Source organism: Garra rufa, chromosome 5 (assembly GCF_049309525.1).
Source record: "Garra rufa chromosome 5, GarRuf1.0, whole genome shotgun sequence".
NCBI lineage: Eukaryota > Metazoa > Chordata > Actinopteri > Cypriniformes > Cyprinidae > Garra > Garra rufa.
This window is the reverse complement of record NC_133365.1, coordinates 44,280,592-44,306,573: the sequence shown is the minus strand read 5'-3', so window position 1 is coordinate 44,306,573 and position 25,982 is coordinate 44,280,592. Positions and strand designations below refer to the sequence as shown.

The window sequence follows — 25,982 nt, the reverse complement described above, 5'->3', positions numbered from 1 at the left end:
CCTATTACTAATGTCGAAAACAATTGTGGTGCTCATTATTTTTAGGATTCTTTAATGCTCCTCAAAAGAACAGCATTAATTTGAAATAGAAATTATTTGGGAAAATAGCAATAGGGAAAATAGCATATTTTCTGAGTGATAGATGCTATTTACAAGAAGTGCAAATTATATTTACACTTAGTGAAAATAGCCATTTTCTTAGTGATATGATATTTACACTAAGTGCAAATAGTGACATATTCTATTTAAACTATGTAACTTCGCAATAAATAGTAGTCATGCTATTTATAACACCTTAGTGGCAGATACACTCCCATTCAAAAGTTTGGGATCGGTAAGATTTGTAAAGTTATGTTCATCAAGGCTGCATTTATTTGATCAAAAATACAGAAAGAAAAATGTAATTTTGTGAAATATTATTACAATGTAAAATAACGTTTTTCTATTTTAATATACATTAAAATCTAATTTATTATTCAAAGCTGAATTTTCAGTATTTCTACAGTATTCACTGTTATGTAATTCTTAAAAAAAACACTCTTTTTTAGGATTCTTTGACTAATAAAAGTAAAGAGAACAATAGAAAATAGAGTTCAATAAAAAGTGATAGCAAAGAAGACTGATATTGTTAGAAAAGATTTCTATTTTGAATAAATGCTGTTCTTTTTACCTTTTAATTAATCAAAGAATCCTAAAAAAGTATCACAGGTTTGAAAAAAATATTTTTTGCAGCACAACTGTTGCCAACATAAATATTTCTAATAATAAATCAGCATATTAGAGTGAGTGTTTTAAAGGACAATGTGAGACTTAAGACTGGAGTAATGGCTGATGAAAATTCAGCTTTGCATCACAGAAATAAATTAAACTTTACAGTATTTTAAAATAGAATTTTACGTTGTAATAACATTTTTCAATATTATAGTTTTTTTTATGTAGTTTTGACAAATAAATGTAGACTTGATGAGCATAAGAGACTTTCTTTAAAAGACTGATCCCAAACATTTAGTAGTGTATTACTACTTTTAGTAGTGCATTTGCACCTCATTATTGTAGTACATTATAAAACAATAACGTATTGAGCGTAAATAATCACTTTTTTTTAAAATGACTAAATGGAAAGTCCTGCCTACACCTTTTCCTAACCCTAACTGAAAAAAAAAACACCCATTAGGCACTTTATTTTCCACTTTTTAATTATTTCCTTAATTTTCTTACTTTTCTATGTGATATGTGAAAATCAGCTACTCTACTGGAAGTGTTGTTCAACAGTTGTCTTTTGTAATGTTGTCTAGTGCAACCACACTTTGCTGGGCAGAGTTATGTAAATAGCCTCTGCCAACCATATGTAAATAAACACTACAATTATTTGTAAAACTATAAATGCATCCTAAGATTTTAAGTGCAATTGCTTAAAAAAGATAAAGCACATACAAGAAGTTCTCAACAAGCTGCATAATTTGAGGTATCATTAATGCCTGAAGCACATGTACTTTAATACTAGGGGTTTTAAAAAATAGTGATGCTTACCACTAATTAAAGATCTGAGGATAATGGTCTTACATTTGCCTCTGTCAATATGGATTTATCAGGAAACTGCATAAAGCGCTCTCCTCCTATTTAAACAGTGGATGGAGACCATGTGCACTATAAATAGAACTCAATTAAGGCACATTAACACTTTAGGAACTATCGATAGATGCCTCTAATTATTTTACAGCGTCATGTCCGGGTGCTTCCAATGTCAGACGATTCGATCCGGTGCAATTTGGATTTTGGGAGTTATTGACCTTCAGAGAACTGGAACAGGAGGGTGTGAATGCCATGGTAAGGCAGGTTGGTACTGAAAGAGGTCGCAGTAAATGTCAGTGTAATTACAATGACAGGTCATTTTTGTTGCTTTGTAAGAGAAACTATCCAATTATTCGTAACTTCAAACTTGGAAGCCGAAACTCCAATGAAAATAAACAGACTCCCGATGGTAGGCAGCTGTGTCACCTGATCCCCCACAATGCACTGTGTCTAAGTACATCACCGCTGCCTGTCATTATCAGTGCTGTGCACCTGCTATAAATGCAATGGCTTTCATCTTGTATTTAATACAAAGCTAAACAGCCATAAAATCAGGGTGGTCACAAACATCTAGCTGCACGGTTCACCTCCAAGGCCTCGATGGCAGCTCGTAACTGACCGTAATTAAGCTTTGAAATACAAGCTTGTAAAAGCGCTGGTGAAATGTGCAGGTCACAGCAGAAAACAATTAACTCCTATACTGCCCTCACCCTTAAAGAAACTGAATAATTACAACAACAAGCTAGCAAGTAGGCAGAAGCTGTGCCAAAAATCAGACTAATACTGTCGGCCATCAACGCTTTGGCACGAGGCATCAAGCAAAACTAACAATAAACATGAAAAATGACGCATAATGGCTGGATAAACAAGTGGGAGGAGCTGAGGAGCTGCATGTGGTCATCAGCATAAAACTAAACACTCTTCTGACAGCTGTACGCACACTTCAAGTTAACCTCTAATTAGCAGATTCATTACATTTCTCCTCCTGTATCACACAGCTCACTTGAGCATGTCAGCATCCAATTAGGAGATGTCTTTCATAACCATTGTATGCGGCTGCATTCCCGTCTCACGATTTCAAAGGCTTATTGTTGACAAGCCGAGTCGCTAAGTCCTGTGTCCCACATTTCTGCGGTTCAGTTGATTTCCTGTATGTGCTAATCACTGTTGGGCAAACGTTAGCTGCTGTTACATAAAAAGTTACTAATTATGGTATACGGAAAGAAACAAGTCTTCTGCACTAGCCTTAGTTGCCTGAGGCTTTTTCTTTTTCTTTCTGACTTTATTTACATACAATAACTACATCTCTTTTTCGTTTTTAGAAATAAATCAACTTTTTTAACAACCACATATAGGTCTTTATCAGGCAGAGCCCCTGGAGACTGGGATCTGTTCGATTTTTTATTTTTCAATAAAGAAATGAATACTTTTATTCAGCGAGAATGCATTAAATCAATCATAAGTAAAAGGAAAGACATTTACACTACCAGTCAAAAGTTTTTGAACAGTAAGATTTTTAATGCTTTTTAAAAAAGTCTCTTCTGCTCAACAAGCCTGCATTTATTTGATCCAAAGTATCCAGTAAAATTTTTAAATATCTTTACTGTTTAAAATAACTGTTTTCTATTTGAATATATTTTAAAATGTAATTTATTCCTGTGATTTCAAAGCTTTTTTTTTTTTTTTGCATCATTACTCCAGTCAAACAATCATTTGTTATTACTATTGTGTTAATAACAGCTGAGTAGATTTTTTTTTCAGGTTTCTTTGATGAATAAAAAGTTCTGAAGAACATTTATCTGAAATAAATGTGTCATGACTCTGGGCTGCGGGTTTTCCCTCAGCCACCTGAGGTCGCTGTTTCCCTTCATCTTGCACTGCACTCCCCTGATTGTCTACACCTGTCTTGTTGTCTATGATTATGACACTCGTTTCCTCCACAGCTGTTCACTATCACCACAGACTTTATAATCTCCACTCTCCCACCACTCTTGTGAGTCTGCAATGTTTTCTTATTTCATGTATCCTGTCCTCGATGTTTATGTTCCTGCCTTGCTCTAGTCGTGTTTGTGCCGTGTTGGCCTTTTGTTGGTTTGTTCGTTTGTTTATTTGTGTTAATTTAATTAAAGTATATCCTCACCTGCATTTGGACCCAGACCCCATCTCTCAGCCTATCAAATGTGACAGAATGCAGACTCCAAGAATGGGTCCAGCGGGGAGGATTTTTTTTTTTGCCTTTCAGGGAGACGGTGACTGTGTCCAAGGAGATGGCGGCCATTTGCGCTCGTTGGGCGGCGAAGGCGGCAGCGTCCGCTATCTCGGTTCCTGACGCGGCGGTCGTTGAGGCGGCTGTGCTCGAGTGGATGGCGGCCATCTACGCTCGTTGGGCAGTGGAGGACGCTTGTCTGGCGGCGGTTCCCGGGGCGGCGGCGACCACTATCTATGTTCCTGACGCGGAGACGACCGCGCTCTCTGTTCCTGACGCGGAGGCGGCCGCGCTCTCTGTTCCTGATGCGGCAGAGTCTGCTATCTCCGTTCCTGACGCGGCGGTGACCGCTATCTCCGTTCCTGATGCGGCGGCGACCACTATCTCCGTTCTGGACGCGGCCGTGACCGCGCTCTCTGTTCCTGACGCGGAGGTGGCTGCGCTCTCTGTTCCTGACGCGGAGGCGACGGCACTCTCCGTTCCTGATGCGGCAGAGTCCGCTATCTCCGTTCCTGATGCGGCGGCGACCGCTATCTCCGTTCCGGACGCGGCCGTGACTGCGCTCTCTGTTCCTGACGCGGAGGCGACGGCACTCTCCGTTCCTGATGCGACAGAGTCCGCTATCTCCGTTCCTGACGCGGCGGTGACCGCTATCTCCGTTCCTGATGCGGCGGCGACCGCTATCTCCGTTCCGGACGCGGCGGTGACCGCTTTCTCTGTTCCTGACCCGGCGGTGACCGCTTTCTCTGTGCCGGACGCGGCGGTGACTGCTGGCGTTCCTCTGGCGGCTATGCCAGCTCACATTCCTCTGGCGGCTATGCCGGCTCGTGTTCCTCTGGCAGCGGTGCCCGCTGACGTTCCTCTGGCGGCTATGCCAGCTCACGTTCCTCTGGCCGCTGGCGTTCCTCTGGCGGCGAGGCCGGCTCGCGTTCCTCTGGCGGCTAAGCCAACTCACGTTCCTCCACTGCACGGGCCTGGCCCGCCATCCCTCCCCCTGTTTCACCAGTCCCCCGTTCCACCTCCCTCCAGACTTGTTTCGGCCTCAGGGAACGTCTGGAAGCCGTTCCGTAGGGGAGGGGTACTGTCATGACTCTGGGCTGCGGGTTTTCCCTCAGCCACCTGAGGTCGCTGTTTCCCCTCATCTTGCACTGCACTTCCCTGATTGTCTACACCTGTCTTGTTGTCTTTGATTATGACACTCGTTTCCTCCACAGCTGTTCACTATCACCACAGACTTTATAATCTCCACTCTCCCACCACTCTTGTGAGTCTGCATTGTTTTCTTATTTCATGTATCCTGTCCTCGATGTTTATGTTCCTGCCTTGCTCTAGTCGTGTTTGTGCCGTGTTGGCCTTTTGTTGGTTTGTTCGTTTGTTTATTTGTGTTAATTTAATTAAAGTATATCCTCACCTGCATTTGGACCCAGACCCCATCTCTCAGCCTATCAAACGTGACAAAATGTCTTTATCATCACTTTTAATCAATCGAATTTCTTTCTCAACAAAAGTATAGTGCATAATGTTACAAAGGTTTTTATTCAGATAAATGCTGATCTTTGGATCTTTCTATTCATCAAATAATCCTGAAAAAACGACCGTTTTAAATATTAATAATAATAATAATAATAATAATAATAATAATAATAATAATAATAATAGTAAAAATGTTTATTTAACAGCAAATCAGCATATTAGAATGATTTCTGAAGGATCGTGTGACACTGAAGACTGAAGTAATGATGCTGAAAAGGTAGCTTTGATCACAGAAATAAATTACATTTTAAAATATATTCAAATAGTAAAAACAGTAAAATAGTAAAAATATTTTACAATTTTACTGTTTCTGCTGTACTTTGGATCAAATAAATGCATGCTTGGTAAACAGAAGAGACTTCTTTAAAAAACATAAAACATTTTACTGTTCAAAAACTTTTGACTGGTAGTGTACAATGTTAGAAAATATTTCTACAACAAAAAGGTTTTTTTTTTAAATCACAGTATCCATAAAGATATTAAGCAGCACAAGTGATTGCATTACTGATAGCAAAAAATGTTTCTTAAGCAAGAAATCAGCATATTAGAATTATTTCTGAAATTATTTCTGAATGACTGCTGAATAAAATAAAATAAAATAAAGTACAATAAAATAAAATAAAGTTAAATTACATTAAATTAAATTAAATTAAAATATTACTTTCCAAAAAATTTATTTTAAACAGTAATGTGATTTGGTAACACTGAGCTATAATTCAGGGGAGTGGAATGGCTGGTGCTGCCAAAACAAAAATCATTTGAAACTTTAACCGGGGGCACAGCAGGGAGACACTGAGCATCAATATTTCACACTGCCTAACATTCACGTTTCATCTAACAAGCGTGGACCCTTAACACACAAACACACACACACAAACACTGCAATCAAAAGACACTTCTGCCACCATCTCACTCTCCTCCTAAATGCATATTATAGCTGATCAAATAGAAATCCGTATATACAAACATTTTAAATATAATTACCCTCTAAAACCGTACTAAAAGACATCGTCTGTGTTTTTTGTGTTATTCACTTCTCTTTCTAGTTTCCCATTGATAAGCAGTGAGAGGTAAATTGGTGAAGGCACTTAGCGGCGATTTAATGCAAACCCATTAAACACGACAGGGAAAGCGGACACTTGGGTCCCCGCCGAGCACGCAAATTCAGCTTTAAATACTTTAATGTACCTCTCGTTTCTTTCAGCAGGCCTTAGAAAGTCAGACGTAAAGGAGTGAGGTAAACAGGAAAACAGGAGTTCACAGGGTACAAAAAACAGAGCGTACACATACCTTTAGCATTAGCGGGATGCAAAGTGATAGTCTAGAGGTGTTTTTTTTCCTTTTAGACGAATCGCTAATACAACCTACTTTTGTTCTGTCGACAAGCCTTATCAAGCAAAACACTAAAGAACTCTGCCCTCGCTTTTTGGATTTATGTGTGGAATACAAATACGGACAGGCAGCGATTTCTAGCAAATCATTCTCTCTGTCTGAGTTTCTCTCTCACGGACACGCACACAATTCCATTTCACCGATCCAAATTGCTGTGCAATGGCCCTGCTTTGAAGGAGAGCGCTCGGAAAGCTCTAGAGGTGAAGAGCTCAGAGGTGGGAGAGGAAAGGAAGAGGAGAATGAGGGAGAAGTAGAAGTAGAGCTCGATACGACGAGAGCGTCTTGGCAGGTCTTGGCAGCTCTGGCGCTGAGACTGATAGATCAGATGTAATTGACAATTAGCTTCACGACACTCTGAATTACAGGCCCTCTAATAGGGCCAGAAACACAGGAAACCTTTCTCCAAACCGTTTTTGTGCTGTGTGTGTGTGTGTGTGCGTGACCCTGCGGTGTGTAATGATTCCCCTAACCACGCTGTAATATCCAGGTGAGTCAGTACATTAGACTCTGTGTGTGTGTGTGTGTGTGTGTGTGTTTGCTTTCCGCTGCAACTTCTTTCTCTGACACACAGAATAAGCGTGTGCTCTTTTCTTTACGGTGTAAAGATGGACTCTTGGCTCCATTTCTTTGCCTTTTGAAGAATTAGCCTCTAAAAGCTTATAAAATTTGCGAATGTGTGCGTATCTGTGCCCTACATTTATTCATCTCTTCCTGACACGCTCGCTGGACCTTCAGATGAGTCTTTAGTCAAGAAATAAGTATCTCATCTGTGTATCTGAACAATGTACTTGACAAATAATGTCAAGTGCACATTTTTCCTAGATTTATTGACGTTTGTTATAGCACTGAAGGCACATAACTCATATTTTAGAGAGAGAATAATTTGAAATGTTAAATAAACATAAAACAAAAGCAATGCATGAAAAGCAACTAGTTTTAAATTGATCAGATATCTGTACTGCTCTTTTTAAATTTTGATTTTGGGCTGTCCTATCTCTCTAGTCGGTTCCTATGTTGAATCAAAAAAGTAAAATCACACAACAATGGCATAATTTTGCTGTTGTTTGTTGACATGCAACTCAATGAAAAACAAACCTTATTCAAAATTTCTGTAAATTTAAAATGTAATTAATTTTTTAAAATAATATTAATAAAAATCGCTTTTTAATCTATATATAATCTACTAATTATAATAATTAATTATTATTATTATTTTATTTATTTATTGGTCATTTTTTCAATGACTTGTCATAACATTGAAGGCACATAACTCGTTTTAGTGAGAGAATAATTAGAAATGTTAAATAAACATAAAAACAAAAGCAATAATAATAATAATAAGAAGAATCTTTTTTAAATTTTCATATAATCTACTAATCATAGTAAAAATTGCTTTATTTTATTTTATTTTATTTCATTTTTTGGAAAAAAAGCATTAGCCCAAAAAAAAATCAACTCAATGAAAAATCTTATACAAAATTTCTGTAAATTTAAGATGTAATTAATTGTTTTTAAATAATAATATTTTTTTATTTTTTATTTATATGTAATCTAATAATTATAATAATGAATTATTTTATTTTATTTGTGGAAAAAAGCATTAGCCCAAAAAAAGATTCCTGGCCCCTGATCTAAACCTACATAAACATACATAAACTAAAAAAAATCAACTCAATGAAAAATATTACACAAAATTTCTGTAAATTTAAGATGTAGTTTATTTTTTAATAATAAAATAATATTTTTTTAAATCTATATATAATCTAATAATTATAATAATTAATTATTTTATTTTATTTTATTGGCTCTTTTTTTCAATTACTTTTTGTAATAGCATTTAAGGCTCATGTTTTAGAGAGATAATAATTAGAAATGTTAAATAAACATAAAAACAAAAGCAGTAAGAAGAAGAAGAATCTTTCTAAATGTATATATAATCTAATAATAATAATAATAATAATAATAATACATAATTATTTTATTTTATTTTATTTTTTGGGGAAAAAAGCATTAGCCCAAAAAAGAGGAAAATGTCTCTTTCTGACCCCTGATTTAAATGTACATAATAAAACTTATACATTTTTTATTAAAAATGTAATTTATTTTAATAATACTAATAATAATTAAAATAATTATTTGTTATTATTATTATTTTATTTCATTTTATTTTTTTTAAACAATGCATTAGCCAAAAAAAAAAAAAGGAAAAAAAGAAAATGGCTCAAAAATGCCTGATCAAAATGTACATAAAATGTATCAGTTAGACTGGGAAATAGCAATCTCACCAATGAGTGAGACAGTTTTACAAACATGAAAATTGCATAAACGCGTTTCAAGTAGTCTTTAAAACATTTCCCTCTGTAAACGAACCGAATCAAAGAAACAGTTCCTGTTTCAGAACAAAGCACCTACAGGTCTTTAAAAACTCAAAGGGTCATTCAAACAGAACATATTTTTGTTTTGAAACATGCAAAATGCAGCCAGTGGAATGTGAGAAAAAACACAAGGTCTCAAGACATGTTTTTTAAAAGTTGAACGCACTAACTTGAGTGCTGTGTTTTGAAAACGTCGTTTCATGCATGAAAGACGACGCAAAAGACGCAAGTTAATGCTCAAACATATCTGTCTAGCATGTTTACATAGAAAAATAATGGAAAAGTAGCGCAGTGGAATGGAAAATCGCATTCTTAGTGAATGACCCCCAAGTCATCTTTTTCAAAGAAAAGTGCCTTGCATTGCCAGAAGTGGGTGAGAAACAGCCATCAAGAAAAGAAAAGTGCAAAGTAAGTGAAAAATAGCATTTATAAAAACTCAAATCACTTTGATGGATCTGACAGTTGTAGCCGCTAATTATTGCTCTTTAATAAACTACCTACCATTCAAGAACGATCAGAATGGCTTTCCCTATCATTGCCTTCCTATGGATTTTCTCTGAAGGTTTTTGACATGCTGAAGAATCTTCCTCTTCCAAAAAGAAAACACTACCTATTTCTTCATTTGATTACTTTGTTTTGCTTGCACCTTAGCTATCGATTGCATTTAGTTCCTGATGGGCTATATTTTATTTTGTTTTTACGTTGTTGATCGTATTTACAGCATGAAATGGCCCCTGAGGAGGGAGTGATAAATCTAAGTTGGCAAGGCAACAATGAATAGAACAGTGATCAAAGCCCTCGGCGGACTGTGTGCCTCCGTTAGGCCTGTTAGGGGCTCCGGTCCCTGGAGTCGCCGTCTTCCTGGCCCTCGGAATAAGACGCTCTGTCTTATTCAGAAACACAAAGGGAGAGTCGGACTATTAAACACTCCGGAAAAAATGCAAAACATCACCATTTAGGCTCTCGTTTTAGGACTTTCTCTTTCCGATGCCACTGTTCCCTCCACTCTTTCTTTGACCTGTGGGAAACATCCATTCATCATACCGTATTATTAAAACTAGGCATGGCAGCTCCATGTACCGCCTGTGATAAATATAGACAAGACTGCTCTCTCTTTCTTTCTCTCTCTCGCTCCCTAACTCTCTCTTTTGCTTTTTGCTTTCTTTCTCTCTACTCAACCTTCCTCTCCTTGCTCAAAGTAAGCTAATGAGGAAGACGAACAAAGATATAGAGACACGAATATGGTGTGTATGTGTGCGCAAAAAATGTTAAGATTGAGAAGAGTACGTTTGAGAAATGAAAGGTAATGGCCCAAATGAACGGCTTCAGGCGGGACAATGTTTAAATTTCCTGTCTTTAATTACATTAAAAGCACCAATCCCAGTAGGTGCAGCTGCTGCTACAGGCCCGTCTTTCTCTGAGGTGTTTCATCCAAGGAGGAAAGTAAAGCAGAGTGTTGGAAATAATCAACCAGACCATTTATTTCAGGCTGAGACATTCATTGAAGCTCTAAAGTGTGACCTAAATGTGACTAGGGTAATGGCAAAATATGTGAGCGGATGTCTACATATCACTTGTGATTGGCTGATTACCTTGTCAATGAGATAATGGCTCTCTTATTAAGTTTGCCACCTTTCCTCAGATCTGCCTGAACAGGTCCAACTGATGGAAATCGACAGACTAAGTAGCAAGTAAACAACTTACCATTCATCCCAGTCTGATTGAAATTAAAATGACATGAAATGATTTCAGAGCAAGTCCATTAAAGTGGCAGCTCTCGATAGAATTTAAGATGCACTTCTCTCTCTTCAAACTTTATGGCACCATAAAGATTTGTTCATTAATGGTCCAAAAAAAATTACAATGAATAGCTGAATTAGTAGCAACATGTAACAGACACATAAAACACGCATGCTACTGTATTATTGTAAAAAATAATAAAATAATATTTAAAAATGCATAAACATGAGAATTTGATGGGACTTGATAACAACAAAAAATATGTAATATACTGAAATATATTATTCCTGCATTGTATATATGTGACCCTGGACCTCAAACCAGTCATAAGGGTCAATTTTTCAAAATTGAGATTTATACATCATCTGAAAGCTTGTTAGGATAGGACAATATTTGGCCAAGATACAACTATTTGAAAACCTAGAATCTGAGGGTGCAAAAAAAATCTGAATATTGAGAAAATCAGCTTTACAGTTGTCCAAAGTTCTTAGCAATGCATATTACAAATCAGAAACTAAGTTTTGATATATTTACGGTAGGTAATTTACTAAGTATCTTCATGGAACAAGATCTTTACTTTATATCCTAATGATTTTTGACATAAAATAAAAATCTATAATTTTGACCTATACAATGTATTTTTGGCTCTTGCTACAAATATAGACTAATTCGTAGTAGACGTCAAAGTTACGTCAATGGTGGCAGAAAAACACTGGAAACAAGTGGAATGAAACAGGTAAAATCCATCGAATAAGAGAGAAAAAAAAGATTTTTGTGCCTTTTGATGCCAGAATCGGAATGAGACGCCAAAGACGCTATTTAAAGTTAAACGCAGAAGTTTAAACGGACAGACTATGAATGAAAACTGCTATTATTACTAAAATAAATTTGATTTAAACAAGAATATTCACATATGCTGTTCGTAGGGGACGCATTGTATTAGCCCTACAGTTACAGCATGACAATATTATTTTAAACCTATTACTATTAACATTTTACACAACTTTTTTTTCTGACTTTTTTCTCGCAAATGCATGTTTATATCTGCTAGTTCAGACTTTATAACTTGATTTAACTCAACAATAGTGAGTTTGTCAATTCTCAGGGGAAAAAACCCAGAGTTGAGGGGAAAAGAGAGAATGACAAGTTGTTTTTTTTATCAGAATTGTGAGATTTAATTTTAGAATTTCAAGGATAAAGTCAGAGTTCTCAAAATGTTTCTCCAAAAACTCAATTTTTAAAAAAAATTATTCCATGGCTCAATAGACTGCTACTTGAAAACTCTTATTTTCTGCAACCAGATAAACTCTGCCCACAAAAAAAAAAAAAAAAAAACTGAATTGGTCTATAACTGTGCTATGTAAGACTGGTTTTGTAGTCCAGGGTCACATATTATGTTTTTACAAAATACCTGTAATAACAACAAAATTAAAAGCGAAATAAATTTTAGAAATAAAATAATAATAATAATAATAATACATACATACATACATACATACATACATACAAATACTAGTAATAATAATAATTAATAAAATGCAGAATGACAACTCTGTACCATCATAGAAAACATTCTGAGAAACAGTTTTTCTTAAGCATTATTTCTAGAATTATCTGATATTTAAATACACTTTGAACTCAAATAGAAAACATAATGAATTATTAACACAGGTTCTTCATTATTGCTCATAATAGCAAAAAAAGTCTTATTAATAATAATTATTATTATTATTATCTTATTAATAATAATTATTATTAATAATAATAAAATGTGGAATGACAACTCTTCATCATCATAGAAGATAGTCTGACAAGCAGTTTTTTTCTAAAGCATTATTTCTAGAATGATCTGATATACCTGTACAAATACACCTGGAACTCGAATAAAAATATAATGAATTATTAACACAAGTCCTTCAATATTGTTCATAAAAGGAAAATATATATATAATGAAAGTATATTAATAATTGTTCTCAATATAGTAAATTAAAACAGCTAACTTTGCACTTCTTGACCTTTTCATTAAACACTGGCATTTTTGTTTAAAACAAAAAAATAGATATAATTGTGTTATTTATTCATACTTCTAAATGCAATTATATCACATACTGTAATAATTGCTAACACCAATAAAATTGTGAAAATTTGTTACAGTCATGCAGAAGAAAATGTGTAGGAGTCTTGAAAATCAAAAGGCATAAGGTTTTAAAACAACATTAGTTCATTTAAATACTGGATGTTCTATTAATGCTCTCAGCATTTTTTCTAAAAGATAATAAAAAATATGTTGCAATATCACTGAGATATAAATATTGTAATATGTGACCCTGGACCACAAAACCAGTCTTAAGTAGCACAGGTATATTTGTAGTAATAGCCAAAAGTACGCTGTATGAGTCAAAATGAGTGATTTTTCTTTTATGTCAAATAAAGATATTTCCTACCGTAAATATATCAAAACTTTATAACTCAGTTTAACTCAACAATAGTGAGTTTGTCAATTTCCAGGGGAAAAAAGCCAGAGTCAAGGGAAAAAGAGAGAATGATGAGTTTTTTTTTTGTTTTTGTTTTTTGTGAGATTTAATCTCGGAATTTCAAGAATAAGGTCAGAGTTTTGACATTTAAACTCAAATGTACCTTTTTATTTTTTATTTCATGGCTCCATAGACTGCTACTTGACAACTGTAATTTTCTGCAACCAGATAAGCTCTGCCCACAAAAAACTTATAATTTTATTTAGCAAGGATACTTTAAATATGATAATAAATTGATGATAAAGACATTTCTAATGTTAAAAAAAATTCTATTTCAGATAAATGCTGTTCTTCTGAACTAAATTCTACTCAGCTGTTATTAACATAATATTAATAACAAATGATCGTGTGACTGGAGTAATGATACAAAAAAATTCAGCTTTGAAATCACATGAATGTATTACATTTTAAAATATATTCAAATAGAAAACAGTTATTTTAAACAGTAAAAATATTTTATATTTTTGCTGGATAATTTGGATCAAATAAATGCAGGCTTGGTGAGCAGAAGAGACTTCTTTTAAAAAAACATTAAAAATATTCCTGTTCAAAAACTTTTGACTGGTAGTGTAAATGTCTTTACAACATAATAATAATAAGTATTTTTTTGAGCAGAAATGTACAAAATATCATCATGCAACATGATATTTACTTAATATCCTAATGATTTTTGGCATAAAAGAAAAATCGATGCATTGTATTTTTGGCTATTGCTACAAATATACCTATGCTACTTAAGACTGGTTTTGTGGTCCAGGATCACATATTATGTTCTAACAGTTTTTACAAAATAAATTAAAAACTAAAAAACTAAAAATGAATATATCATCATAACTTAATTTTTCATTAGTAATATGCACTGCTGAGAACTTCACTTGGACAACTTTAAAGGTGATTTTCTTAGTATCCAGATTTTCAAATACTTGTATCTCAGCCAATATACTGTCCTATCCAAACAAACCATACATCAATGGAAAGCTAAAAAAATGACCCTTATGACTGGTTTTTGTGGTCCAGGGTCCATATAGTACATAAGTTATAAGGTCAAATTTTGTCCCATGTGCCATATGAAAACTGTATAAATATTAAACGAAAAGACAAGACAAGATCTTGCCTCCGCATTTCTTAGGTCTCCTCTACTGCCCTAAATCCTCATGAAACGCATCCACCCCCCATCGCTTGTGCTGTGATTGTCTTCATATCTTTCTATACATCTCCAGTGCTAGAACTCATTAATCATTTACACAACATGAAACAGTAATCGAAATCAACCACAATACTGCATAAGCAATTCATTTAAAGTCTCCTCTTAGCCCATCTCTCCACAGCAACGGTTCATCGCCGTGCAAATTTATAATTTCAAATACAGCCGCTATTAAGCATCACACTCTCTTTCGCTCACTCGCCCGCTCTCGCTATCTTTCCCTAATGTAAACAAACGCAGGCAGACTGGTATTAAGCTGCGCAGCTGAAAGCCCCGCCCCTCTCGTAGCTACACGGCCCGCTGGGTATTTCAGCAACTCATTGGAATCTTCAAACAACAAAGATAAACAAGTGTTCCAATTAAGAATTAATTACTGCACAGACACTCAACTGCTTCTGCTCATTCCGCTGGGAACGACTCGAACGGCGAGGAAACACACACGCATACTCATACGCACAGCAAAAAAGATAAGACAGAGGGGTCATATACTGAACACATATAGAAGGAAAGGTGAGAAGGTACAAGAGAGAGAAAGGGAGATGGAAAAAAGCTAAGAAAATGGCCTGGAGGTATCACCGTCTGGGGCTTAAAACACTCTAACAAGCCCAAAGCAGAATTACACAGCACCTCAGATGTAAGGAAAGAGCCACACTGATCCAATTTATAACTGGCTTTCAACACCAAAGAGAGGAGAGGGGCGAAATAGGCTCTTTCAGTACATACTCATTGTGGGTAAAATAGCGTCTACAGAAGCAAGGCAAATTACTGTTAATAGGTCGTATCTCTACTGGAACTCGCCGAGTACTAAAAGCTACTCTGAGCACAAATATGTCCTGTTAAGAGTTTATTTATGGGGTAAATAGACACAGGATGGGTTCGAAAGCGAGCTTTTGATGTCGAAATTCAATTACATTTGCGCTACAGTTTATTACTTACCGCCACTGATGTATAAACTCAATTTTCTACAAAAACATTACTAACCTTTATCGCACCACGTACCTCATCTTTTCTCCTCCTTTTACTTATCTTTTTTTTTTGGCTTTAGTTGTGTGTGTGCGTCTTTCGTTAATGAACAGTGGTGGGCCACTTTCACAGGAAGTCCAGGACTCCAGTATGGGCCATCTTTCATCTTCTGACCTTTTCTGCCTGGAAGTCTCTGATGTCAGGTGTCTCTGTCTGTCTTTGCTGGCAGGTACTCAGGGACTCTAACAAGCTCTAACTTTAAAAGGTTTGGACTGGGTGTCACTGTGGACGTGTCGCAGAGTGAATGATGAAGAGAAGGAAGGAAAGATTATATAAAACACTAACAATTAATAAATGTCTATTTTTACTGTATGTATATATATTAACACTTTAAAAATGAATGCGTTACCAGAGAAAAAGAGGAAATCAATACATTTTGTAGCTTTAGGGATTCATCTTTATTTAATTTAGTGTTTGTTAACTATTTCTGTATATTTACAACTTGCTGAAGGCCACAGGTGAATAATGAGTTTATGTGAAGATTGTTTTAAGTTCTCCTAAATTAGAAGCTGTAAGTCTAATAAATGTTAAAATTGATAGCTCTCAACTATACTGTAATGTTAAATGGCTATAGTCAATGGTTAAGTATTAGGAAAAAAGAACAATTTCCTACACTGATTTTTTTTAACATATTGATATATAAATATATATATATAATATATATATACATATTAATACATATGTACATATGTACATCAGTTGCACATATCTTTATTATGTTCTCTCAACATAATTTATCTCTGTTTATGTTGTTTTTATGCTTTTTATGCCACGTTACCCCCTGTTGATTTGATATGATTTTAGTTTAAATGAAAGCTTTATTCACTATATGCAGTTGTGTTTCAATAAATTAGATAAAACTATGATAAAATGTACAATAAATCCAGATAAAATTAATAACAGTATAAAAAAGCTTCGGTAAACTATATGTACTACTTTAAATAAATAAAAGTGTCTTGCTGAAGGGCACAGGTGAATAATGACTTTATGTGAAGATTGTTATACGTTCTCTTAACTTAGAAGTTGTTATTTTTTCAAGTCTAATAAATGTTAAAATTGATTGCTCTCAATTATACTTCAATGTTAAGTGGCTATAGTCAATGGTTAAATATTAAGAAAAAAGAACAATTTCCTAGATTTTGTTGAATAAAGGTATAAATTTCTTCCCAAACAAACATAGTGTGTGTAAAGGAAGATTAGAGATGTGCTCTATGCCCCCGCATACTTGAAACTTGATGTGACTTATATATAGTAATATTGTAGATTTGTAATAAAAACTGTAAATTACTCATAAAATAATATGAAAATTAATTAAAATTAAATTAAATTAAAATGAATTAAATATAAAATATTGTAGGTTTGCGTACTGTCATGAAAATCATGTAAATTAATCATAAAATACTATGAAAATAGTTGTATTAAATGACACCTCCAGCTAGAGAATTTGTAAATTTGTAAAGAAGATTGTAGGTGTATATAAATAATAATAATAATAATAAAATAATAAATAATAAAAATTGTAAATTATTCATAAAATAATATGAAAATTAATTAAAGTAGTTTTAATAAATGAGAACTCTGGCTAGAGAAGGGTCTCTATGTGACTTAAAAAATAAAATTTAATAAAATTAAATTAAAAAAATTTAATAAAATAAAATAAAATAAAATAAAATTAAATTAAATTATATTAAATTTAATTAAATTAAAATTGTAGGTTTGCTTACTGTCATGAAAATCGTGTAAATTAATCAAGAAATACTATGAAAATGAATGAAAATAGTTGTTTTAAATGACACCTCCAGCTAGAGAATTTGTAAAGAAGATTGTAGATGTGTTCTATGCTCCCGCTTCAGTATCTATGACTTTCCACCCGCAGTGGAAACAGCCATTCAACACTGTGAGAGGCTCCATGGCGAGAGCGAGCTGATGGGAGTGTGCTGGAATCATGTACCCCAGCAGGAGAGCCTGGATTGGGGCTGTGAGAGTCACCTCTCCCCCCTGCTGGAGGCACATGTATCATGGAGCTGCAAACAGCAGGAGAGAAACACATGACCTGACCTATCAGAAGGTCAAAATATGAGGGCGATTTACAAAAAAAACACACACATGCACGCACACACATACACACACACACACACACACACACACACACACACACACATGTTGGGTTTACATGTTTTATGGGGACATTCCATAGGCGTAATGGTTTTTATACTGTACAAACCGTACTTTCTATCGCCCTACACCTACCCTACACCTAAACCTAGCCCTCACAGGAGATTGTGCACACTTTTACTTCCTCAAAAAAACTCATTGTGCATGATTTATAAGCCTGTTTCCTCATGGGGACCTGAGAAATGTCCCCACAAGGTCAAAATCTACTGGTATTCCTATCCTTGTGGGGACATTTGGTCCCCATAACGTGATGAATACCAGGTACACACATACACACACACACACACACACACACACACACAAAGGTGTATGGATTGTGGCCTAGTGGTTAGTAAGTGTTGATGCAGGAGACCTACAACATTTTCCGATACTCTTCAGCTCCCATTTTCACATTACAAAGTACCAAAATGTAAATACTATATATATACTTTATACTAATACTATATATATATTGCATTATACTGTAAATTCTTCAATGTTGGACCACACATCTTTTTTGCTCTTTTATCTTTGCTATTGACTGCTCATGCTGTGTTTTATAAAGCACTGAGATAGCTGCTGCTGTCTATTTTCTATAAACGTTCCTTGTGTCCTATGGTTCTGACATGACAAAGTATTGTTGTTCATATCACTCTGAACCACAGGAGGCTGCGTGTCAGGAAGACTGAAAGACTTAAAAAATCAAATCCCTATAGAGTTTAATCCCTACCTGCCTAAAACACAGTTCAGGTGGATGATCTTCATACAGTTTCATCAAACGCACACCTTCCCGCCTCTAAATGGCATATAAAATCACAAAATACTGTGGTCGGATGCTTAACATGTCATTTAGACAGTACCAGTTTAAATGGGCAGTTCTTGTCCAAAAGTGGACTGAACTATAAGTCAAAAGTGCTTGAGTTTTATTAAATAGGAACTCCAGCTAGAGAAGGGAGTAAATGTAAATAAACAATAAAAAGGTGATAAAACAAAACAAAATAAAATAAAATATTGTAGGTTCGTTTACTGTCATGAAAATTATTAAAATAATTATTTATGAAAAATACTATGAAAATTAATGAAAATAGTTTCATTAAATGAAAACTCCAGCTAGAGAACTCAATGAACTAGAAAAGGGACTCAATGTGACTTAAAAATTATAAAATAAAATAATAATAATAATATTATTACAATATTATTATATAAAAATATAAAAAAATATGATAATATTATATAATAATTTTACTATTATAATTATATCTAAAAAATATTAAAATAAAATAAAATATATTGTAGATTTGCTTACTGTCATGAAATTATGTAAATTAATCATACAATACTATGAAAATTAATGAAAATAGTTTTATTAAATGAGAACTCTAGCTAGAAAAGCGACTTAATGTGACTTAAAAATAATAAAATAAAATAATATTATTAAGTATATAAAATATAATTATAATATTATATAATAATTAAAATAAAATATTTTAGGTTTGCTTACTGTCATGAAAATGATTACTTTAATCCTAAAATACTATGAAAATAATGAAAATACTTTGATTAAACATAATAAAAAAATATTAAAAAATAATAAATAAATAAAATATATTGTAGGTTTGCCTACTGTAATGAAAATTATGTAAATTAGTCATAAAATAAAAATGAAAATTAATGAAAATAGTTTCATAAAATGAGAACTCGGGCTAGAGAAGGGACTTCATGTGACTTAAAAATAATATTAACAAAAAAAGAAAAGAAATTAAATTAATAATTAATTAATAAAAATGTTCATAGTAATTTTAATAGTTTCATTAAAAGTGACTTAAAATAATAAAAACATTATTTTGTTATATTTTGTTCAGTATAATACTGAAGTTTCTAAAATGAGTATCTATGAATTAAAAAAATAATATATAGATAAAATAATAACAGTGGACAATATATTAGGCAAGTATTAGAGAACACACAAAGACAGCACTAGAAAACAGTGAGGTTGAGGTTGTGTGACTGGTGCACTCTCACCTCAGCGATAGGTACGATACCCTGCAGGTCTCTCTGGCTGATGTAGATGGTGGAGATGACTTCGGCAGACGCTCCGGTGGAGGGATACTCTATCTGCCAACGGATGGATTGTGACGACCGCAGGTTGATGAAATTGTCAATCTCAAAGTCCACCCACATGATCTCATAGAAGGAACCATCAAGTCTGTTGAGAAAAGAGAAAGACAGATGTTGGATGAGGGGGAGAGAGAGACACTGAGATCAAGGAAGATCAAGGGCTTTAGTACAACTGCTGCCGAGAGCCAGACTTTATGCTGTGTTTTGATGTCTATTCACACATCCTCCAGAACAGCAGGGGGAAGTATTGCCTTTGGCCTCCTACGAAAATTTTGTATAAAAAATTCAGTGATTATGTGATGATTTTTAACAGCCTTTAGAATAAAGAAGGCTTTCAAGATATGCTCTTTCACAGGCAAGCAGTAATAATAAAGGGGGGGAAAAGGATATAATCTATAAAAATGTTAAATGTTTCAATTTCATTAAAGTGTGTGAGTGTGTCTAACAGGTTATAATTATTCATTTAAAGCTTGCTTAAATAAAACGAAAATAATAAAATAAAATAAATAAATATAATGCCCTTAACGAAAAAATAAAATAACATCATCATGCTCAACATTCAAAACATTTAACAAACTAAATTTCAATCAGACTACTGAATATATTTTAACAAATCAATTCAAGTGATGAATAATTAGTCTCCCCATCATGTATAGATTCTTAATTACTGTGCGAGTTTGACTGGAATGGCTTGCTTTTAATGCACATAAAATATCTCAAAAGATATTAACTATTTAAAAGGTTTCCTCTCTGTAACCACATCCACAGAATGAACTCGAGAGACTGATCTGCAGAGGAAATTAGAGCAACAAAAACCCATTAAAGAAGGTTTACTGTGGGAAACAATAGAAACAGCCAGAAGACAATGCATCTTAATACAATTAATAAAGAACTTGGGGTTTGTGCATTAGTGCGAGCGTCAGAAACTGAGAACAAGAGATAAAAAGCACTAAAGCACTGTAGAATCATGCAACCATACAGTTTCTGTCTCAAATGGCAAGCACAGACTGTTACGGGCATGTATTCACAAAACCTGCGATCCATAACACAAGGAACTCACGATTTCTGCCAGCTCTTGGCTTTTTTTTTTCTTTTTTTTTTTTTGTGAAAAATGCATCAGGCTGTCATTCCATGGGTCAGCATGCCCAGGTTTTTAACAGAACGCCGGGAAACAAAGTCATGTTTACAAGATACCGATCCAAGATATTCACAAGTTTTATTTATGGCAAGTTAGTAGCAAGTAAACAGGATATTCTCGAACACTGTACAGTATATGGATTTATTTTATGCCTGCTGAATAATCTGTAGATATTACTTAAAATGAATGGCTACACACCCCTAAAAACACACAAAAAACGAAGTATTCTATGTTTATGTCATGTTGCATGATGATTAGACAAACTCTTTCTATCTACAGTGCCTTGCAAAAGTATCCATACCCCCTTTTCACGTTTTATGTTGCTGCCTTATGTTAAACTATTTTAAATAACTTTTTTCACATCAACTACACTCCATAGACCATAATGACAAAGCAAAAACAGAATTGTCACAACTTCGTACAGTAAATGTACTAAAAATAAAAAAAAAACTGTACATTGCATAAGTATTCATACCCTTAACTCAGTACTCAGTTGAAGCACCTTTTCAGCCTCATGTGTTTTTGGGAATGATGCAACAAGCTTTGCACATCTGCATTTGGAAAATATATGCCATTATTCTCCTCACCTCTTCACCTCTCAAGCTCTGTTAGCTTGGATGAGGGCAGAAGCACATTTTCAGGTTTCTCCAGAATTTGGGTTTGAGCTTATAGGCTTGGCCACTCATAGACATTCACAGAGTTGTCTATAAGCCACTTTTGTTGTGTGCTTAGGGTCATTGTCCTGTTAGAAGGTGAACCTTCTGCCCAGTCTGAGGTTCTAAATGCTCTGGACTGGGTTTTCATTAAGGCTCAATCTCAATATTTTAGTGCATTGAGCTTTTCTTCAACTCTGACGAGGCCTCCGGTTTCTGCAGCTGAAAAACATCCCCACAGCATGAGGCTGCTAAAAGGCACACTTTACTTTTGGGATTGAACTCTTCAGGTGATGAGCAGTGTCTGGTTTCCTTTAAACATGATGCTTGGAATTGACGTTCATCAAACCAGAGAATCTTGTTTCTCACAATCGGAGAGCTCTTTAGGTGCTTTGTTGCAATGCCAAGTTTGTTTTCATGCGTTTTCACTGAGGAGATGATTGAGTCTTTCCACATCCCAATAAAGCCCAGTTTGGTGGAGTGTTGCAGTAATGTTTGTCCTTCTGTAGGTTTCTCCTATCTCCACATATGAACATGGAACTCAAACAGAGTGACCATTAGCTTCTTTGTCACCAGTCTAACCAAAGCCCTTCTCCATCAATTGCTCAGTTTGGCCAGGAGGCCAGCTCTAGGAAGTTCTGATTGTTTCAAACTTCTTCCATCAAGGGTAACGGAGACTACATGAATCTGTGAACCTTCAATGCAGCAGAATAACTTTCCTAGCTTGATACAATCCTGTTTAAGAGCACTACTGACCTCAGGGCTTGGTTTTTGCTCTGATACGCAGTTTCAGCTGTTAGCATTTAATTAAGACGTATGTGCCTTTCCAAATCATACCTATTCAATTGAATTTGCCACAGGTTAACTTCACTCGAAGGGTAGTAACATCTATAAGCAATATGCATGCTTGTGAGCTAAATTTCAACTATCCCATATAAGGATATGAATACTTCTGCAATGGAATCATTTAAGTTTTATATTTTTAATAAATTTGCAAAGATGTTACAAAACAGTTTTTTGCTTTTCCATAATGGTGTATAGAGTGTAGATTAATGTGAGAAATCTAAAGCAGTTTAACATGAGGCAGTAACTCAACAAAATGTGGAAAAAATGAAGGGGTATGAATACTTTTGCAAGGCAAAGTGGAGGAAACTTTCTGCTGCGAGTGTAAAGTCTAGCACACATACACACACACTTAGCTTCAAGACTGATGTGAAACAGCAAAATCCATTTCCCTGAATGACAGGAAACCCTCCCTGATTCCTTCCTCATTTCTTTCTTCTGAAAGAGCGCACACAGTTAGAGCAAGACCTCTCTAAATGCTCCGAGTTGACCTTTGACCCAAGATCAACAGGGGCCAAATAAGCGTCTCCCCCCTCCATCCTTGTTATGACACCCCCGAAATGAGTTCAATTACACTCGCCCAATCGGCCGCTTGATGGATGTGCTGCTGTCTGACCCCTTCCTCCTTCAAAAAGAATGTTCTAGAAGCAGTAAATGAATCAATAAACCAACAGACAATACTTTATTGCAGAGATGGCATACGTCTACGGGGAGCGGGGAGAGAGGGAGGGGGCGGCCAGTCAGAAAACGAGAGATAAATAATGTTATGGAGAACGAGAGCAAGGAAAAAAGAATCCGTCACAGTCCCTCTCTGTCTCTTCTGGAAGCGCAATGTCATTTCTCTGAATAGCACGAGCGTTTTGTCATTATTCACTCAGAGTTTGAGTCAGACAGTGATCTTGCCCAAACACAACAATGAGCCGCAGACAAGTGAACCGCACGCACACACGGCCTTGCACAATTATACGCAAACACAAATGCGCTGAACGGGACTTTCAGAGGCGTTAAGAGGATTAGTTATGTAGAAGCAGCTGAGAAATAGAGAGGACAGCAAAGTTATTCTGTATGCGGGGAAAGTTGTTAAGCATTATAAAAGGCTGGATAAGAAGCAGGGCAAAAGAGCGCATGGCAAAGAAGAGATGCATTATAGGAATTCTGAGTTTCTTAAAGGCATAGTTCACTCAAAAAAGAAGTCTGAACCTCATGCTTGGACCTGTATGGACCTTTTTTGCTTCCATGGAACACGAAAACATAAAAGGAAGAGATGTGCTGAATGTTTTGTAGCTCTTAAATCTCATGTGTGCTTCTTCATATTAAAACTTGACTTCATAATCAGTTGTGAGACATGCAGGAACCAATTCAAAAAGACAACAAACATTCAGATAGCAAGTTTAAATGTGCAAATGAGAATTTTCTATCAATCGATTCACTGAAAAGATTTGAAATATCATACAAACATAACAAATCAGACATTACAATTTCTTGAAGTGACAAATACACTGGTAAAAACTGGTATAGAAATATTTCTACTCAGAAACAGGGTTTGTATAATTAATGAAAACTAAAACCATTCAAAAATCGTACTCTAAATAAAAGAACTAAATAATAATAAAATAATAAAACCTCATTTTTACATTTCTCATTTTCATTTAGTTCAACTTAATTAAATGAATTTAGTTCAACTTAATAAAACTAATAAAAAACACACAACAGTATTATTAAAACTAAAATTAACATGAAATCAAAAATTTAAAATAAATTAAATGTTTTATCAAAAACCTATTATAGTATTTCAATGATACTAAAATAACACTGCTCAGTATAAAATATAGTGAGTATAAAGTATAAAAGATTGAAAAAATGACTAAAATGTACTACATTACACTTGTTTATTTACATCTTCAGAAAAGAGCGGATGTCAATTTCTTTCAAAGAAAAAAATATATATTAAGTATGCTTCTCATACTAATCAGTCATATAACTTCAGATGACTTGATTAATTTAGTGCATTAGTTTTAGGTAGTTTTCACCTTGTTTTCGAAGCTTGAAAAAAATCCATTGTAATGGAAAGAAAATGGAAAACATGACTTTCAGGATGTCTCATTTTTCACTCTGCAGATGAAACACAGTGATACAGTGACATGATGGTAATGATGTAAATGATTACAGAGCTTAAATTTTGCGTGAAATGTTCATTTAGGAGAAGAGTATAGTGAAATATATAACTATAAACAACTGCCCAAAGTGTAAACATTGAAAACAGCTCTTACAAAACCAATGGCCTATAACATAACCCCTTCTAAATGTAATTAGCATTGCGTTCTTGTGTTTTTAAGCGTATGTGATCACGTGTATATTCTCACCCCCTCAGAAACCCTAATGCAATTGAGCAATTATCTTTACTTAAAGTAAATTTGGAGGCATACAGGGAGAAAGCACAGGCACCAGGGCATCGGAGTCAAAACACAAACCTTCAGTCAGGATTTTTCAGTCTCTCTCAGCCATAATTAATTTAAGCCGAGGGAAGAAGAGAGTAAAGAGGAGTCTCATTGTCCCCAGCTGTATTAATTAGCCATCATCGATCGGTTCAGGGTTTGTGGCCACCACAGATGCTGAAGAGGCATGGGTGTTTATCTTATCGTGGGTCAGAAACCGAGAGCAGCTGAGAGAGAAACACACACCCATACATCACTCGCCTGTTGTTTAACCTTTGTTGAGAAAGTCGTGTTTTAGAGTGCTGGACAGAAGCAGAGGGGATGGAGAAGTGCAGTCAGCCAGACTTAAAGAGCCGTTTGTCACCCGTGACGGGTTCGCTCAGGTAAACGTGTACTTCAGGACATTGCTTGAGAGAGTTCCTCCGCAGGTGTCCGGGAAGAGCAAGCCAAGGGCTTTCAGTTGTCACGTCGCCTCTAATTAATCTGTCACTGGATTTAAGTATTTTCTGGAGTTAGGACACAATTGTAAAACAGGGTTCAGATTTACTTGACATTTTGCTTGAAGAGATTAAAGTTGTAACGGAAGTAGTGACAGATCTTTTCTTCCATGAAAACATATTGTGAAACATATTATTGAAAGTAGAAAAAAATATAGAATGGGGACTTGGTTCTATCCATCGGTTGTTGATTGGACAGAGGCAGATTTGACTGTGAGCTTGCAGTCAATTGTAAAAAATGGGGCAGGTTTCAACTGTATGAAAGGGACAAAAATGGAATTTGAGATTTATACATCGTCTGAAAGCTGAATGAATAAGCTTAACATTGATTGGTTTGTTAGGATAGGACAATATTTGGCTGAGATACAACTATTTAAAAATCTGGAATATGAAGGTGCAAAAAAATTTAAATATTGTGAAAATCGCCTTTAAAGTTGTCCAAATCAAGTTCTTAGCAATGCATATTACAGTTTTTCTCAGTCGCTTTGGTGCATTTCTCACATCACTATTTACATTTGCACAACAGTTAATGCATTTCTCAAAACAATTAGTACAAACTGCAAA

General features: G+C 34.9%; 1 protein-coding gene across 1 annotated transcript in view; it reads right to left on the bottom strand.

The window, feature by feature from the left end:
• LOC141335203 (transmembrane protein 132C-like) overlaps nt 1–25,982 on the bottom strand; it is a 184,154-nt gene that overhangs the window by 42,392 nt on the left and 115,780 nt on the right. Inside the window, exon 3 of the mRNA XM_073840583.1 lies at nt 19,757–19,940. Within this exon, the coding sequence (XP_073696684.1) occupies nt 19,757–19,940 (184 nt within the window). The remainder of the gene's footprint in view (nt 1–19,756; nt 19,941–25,982) is intronic.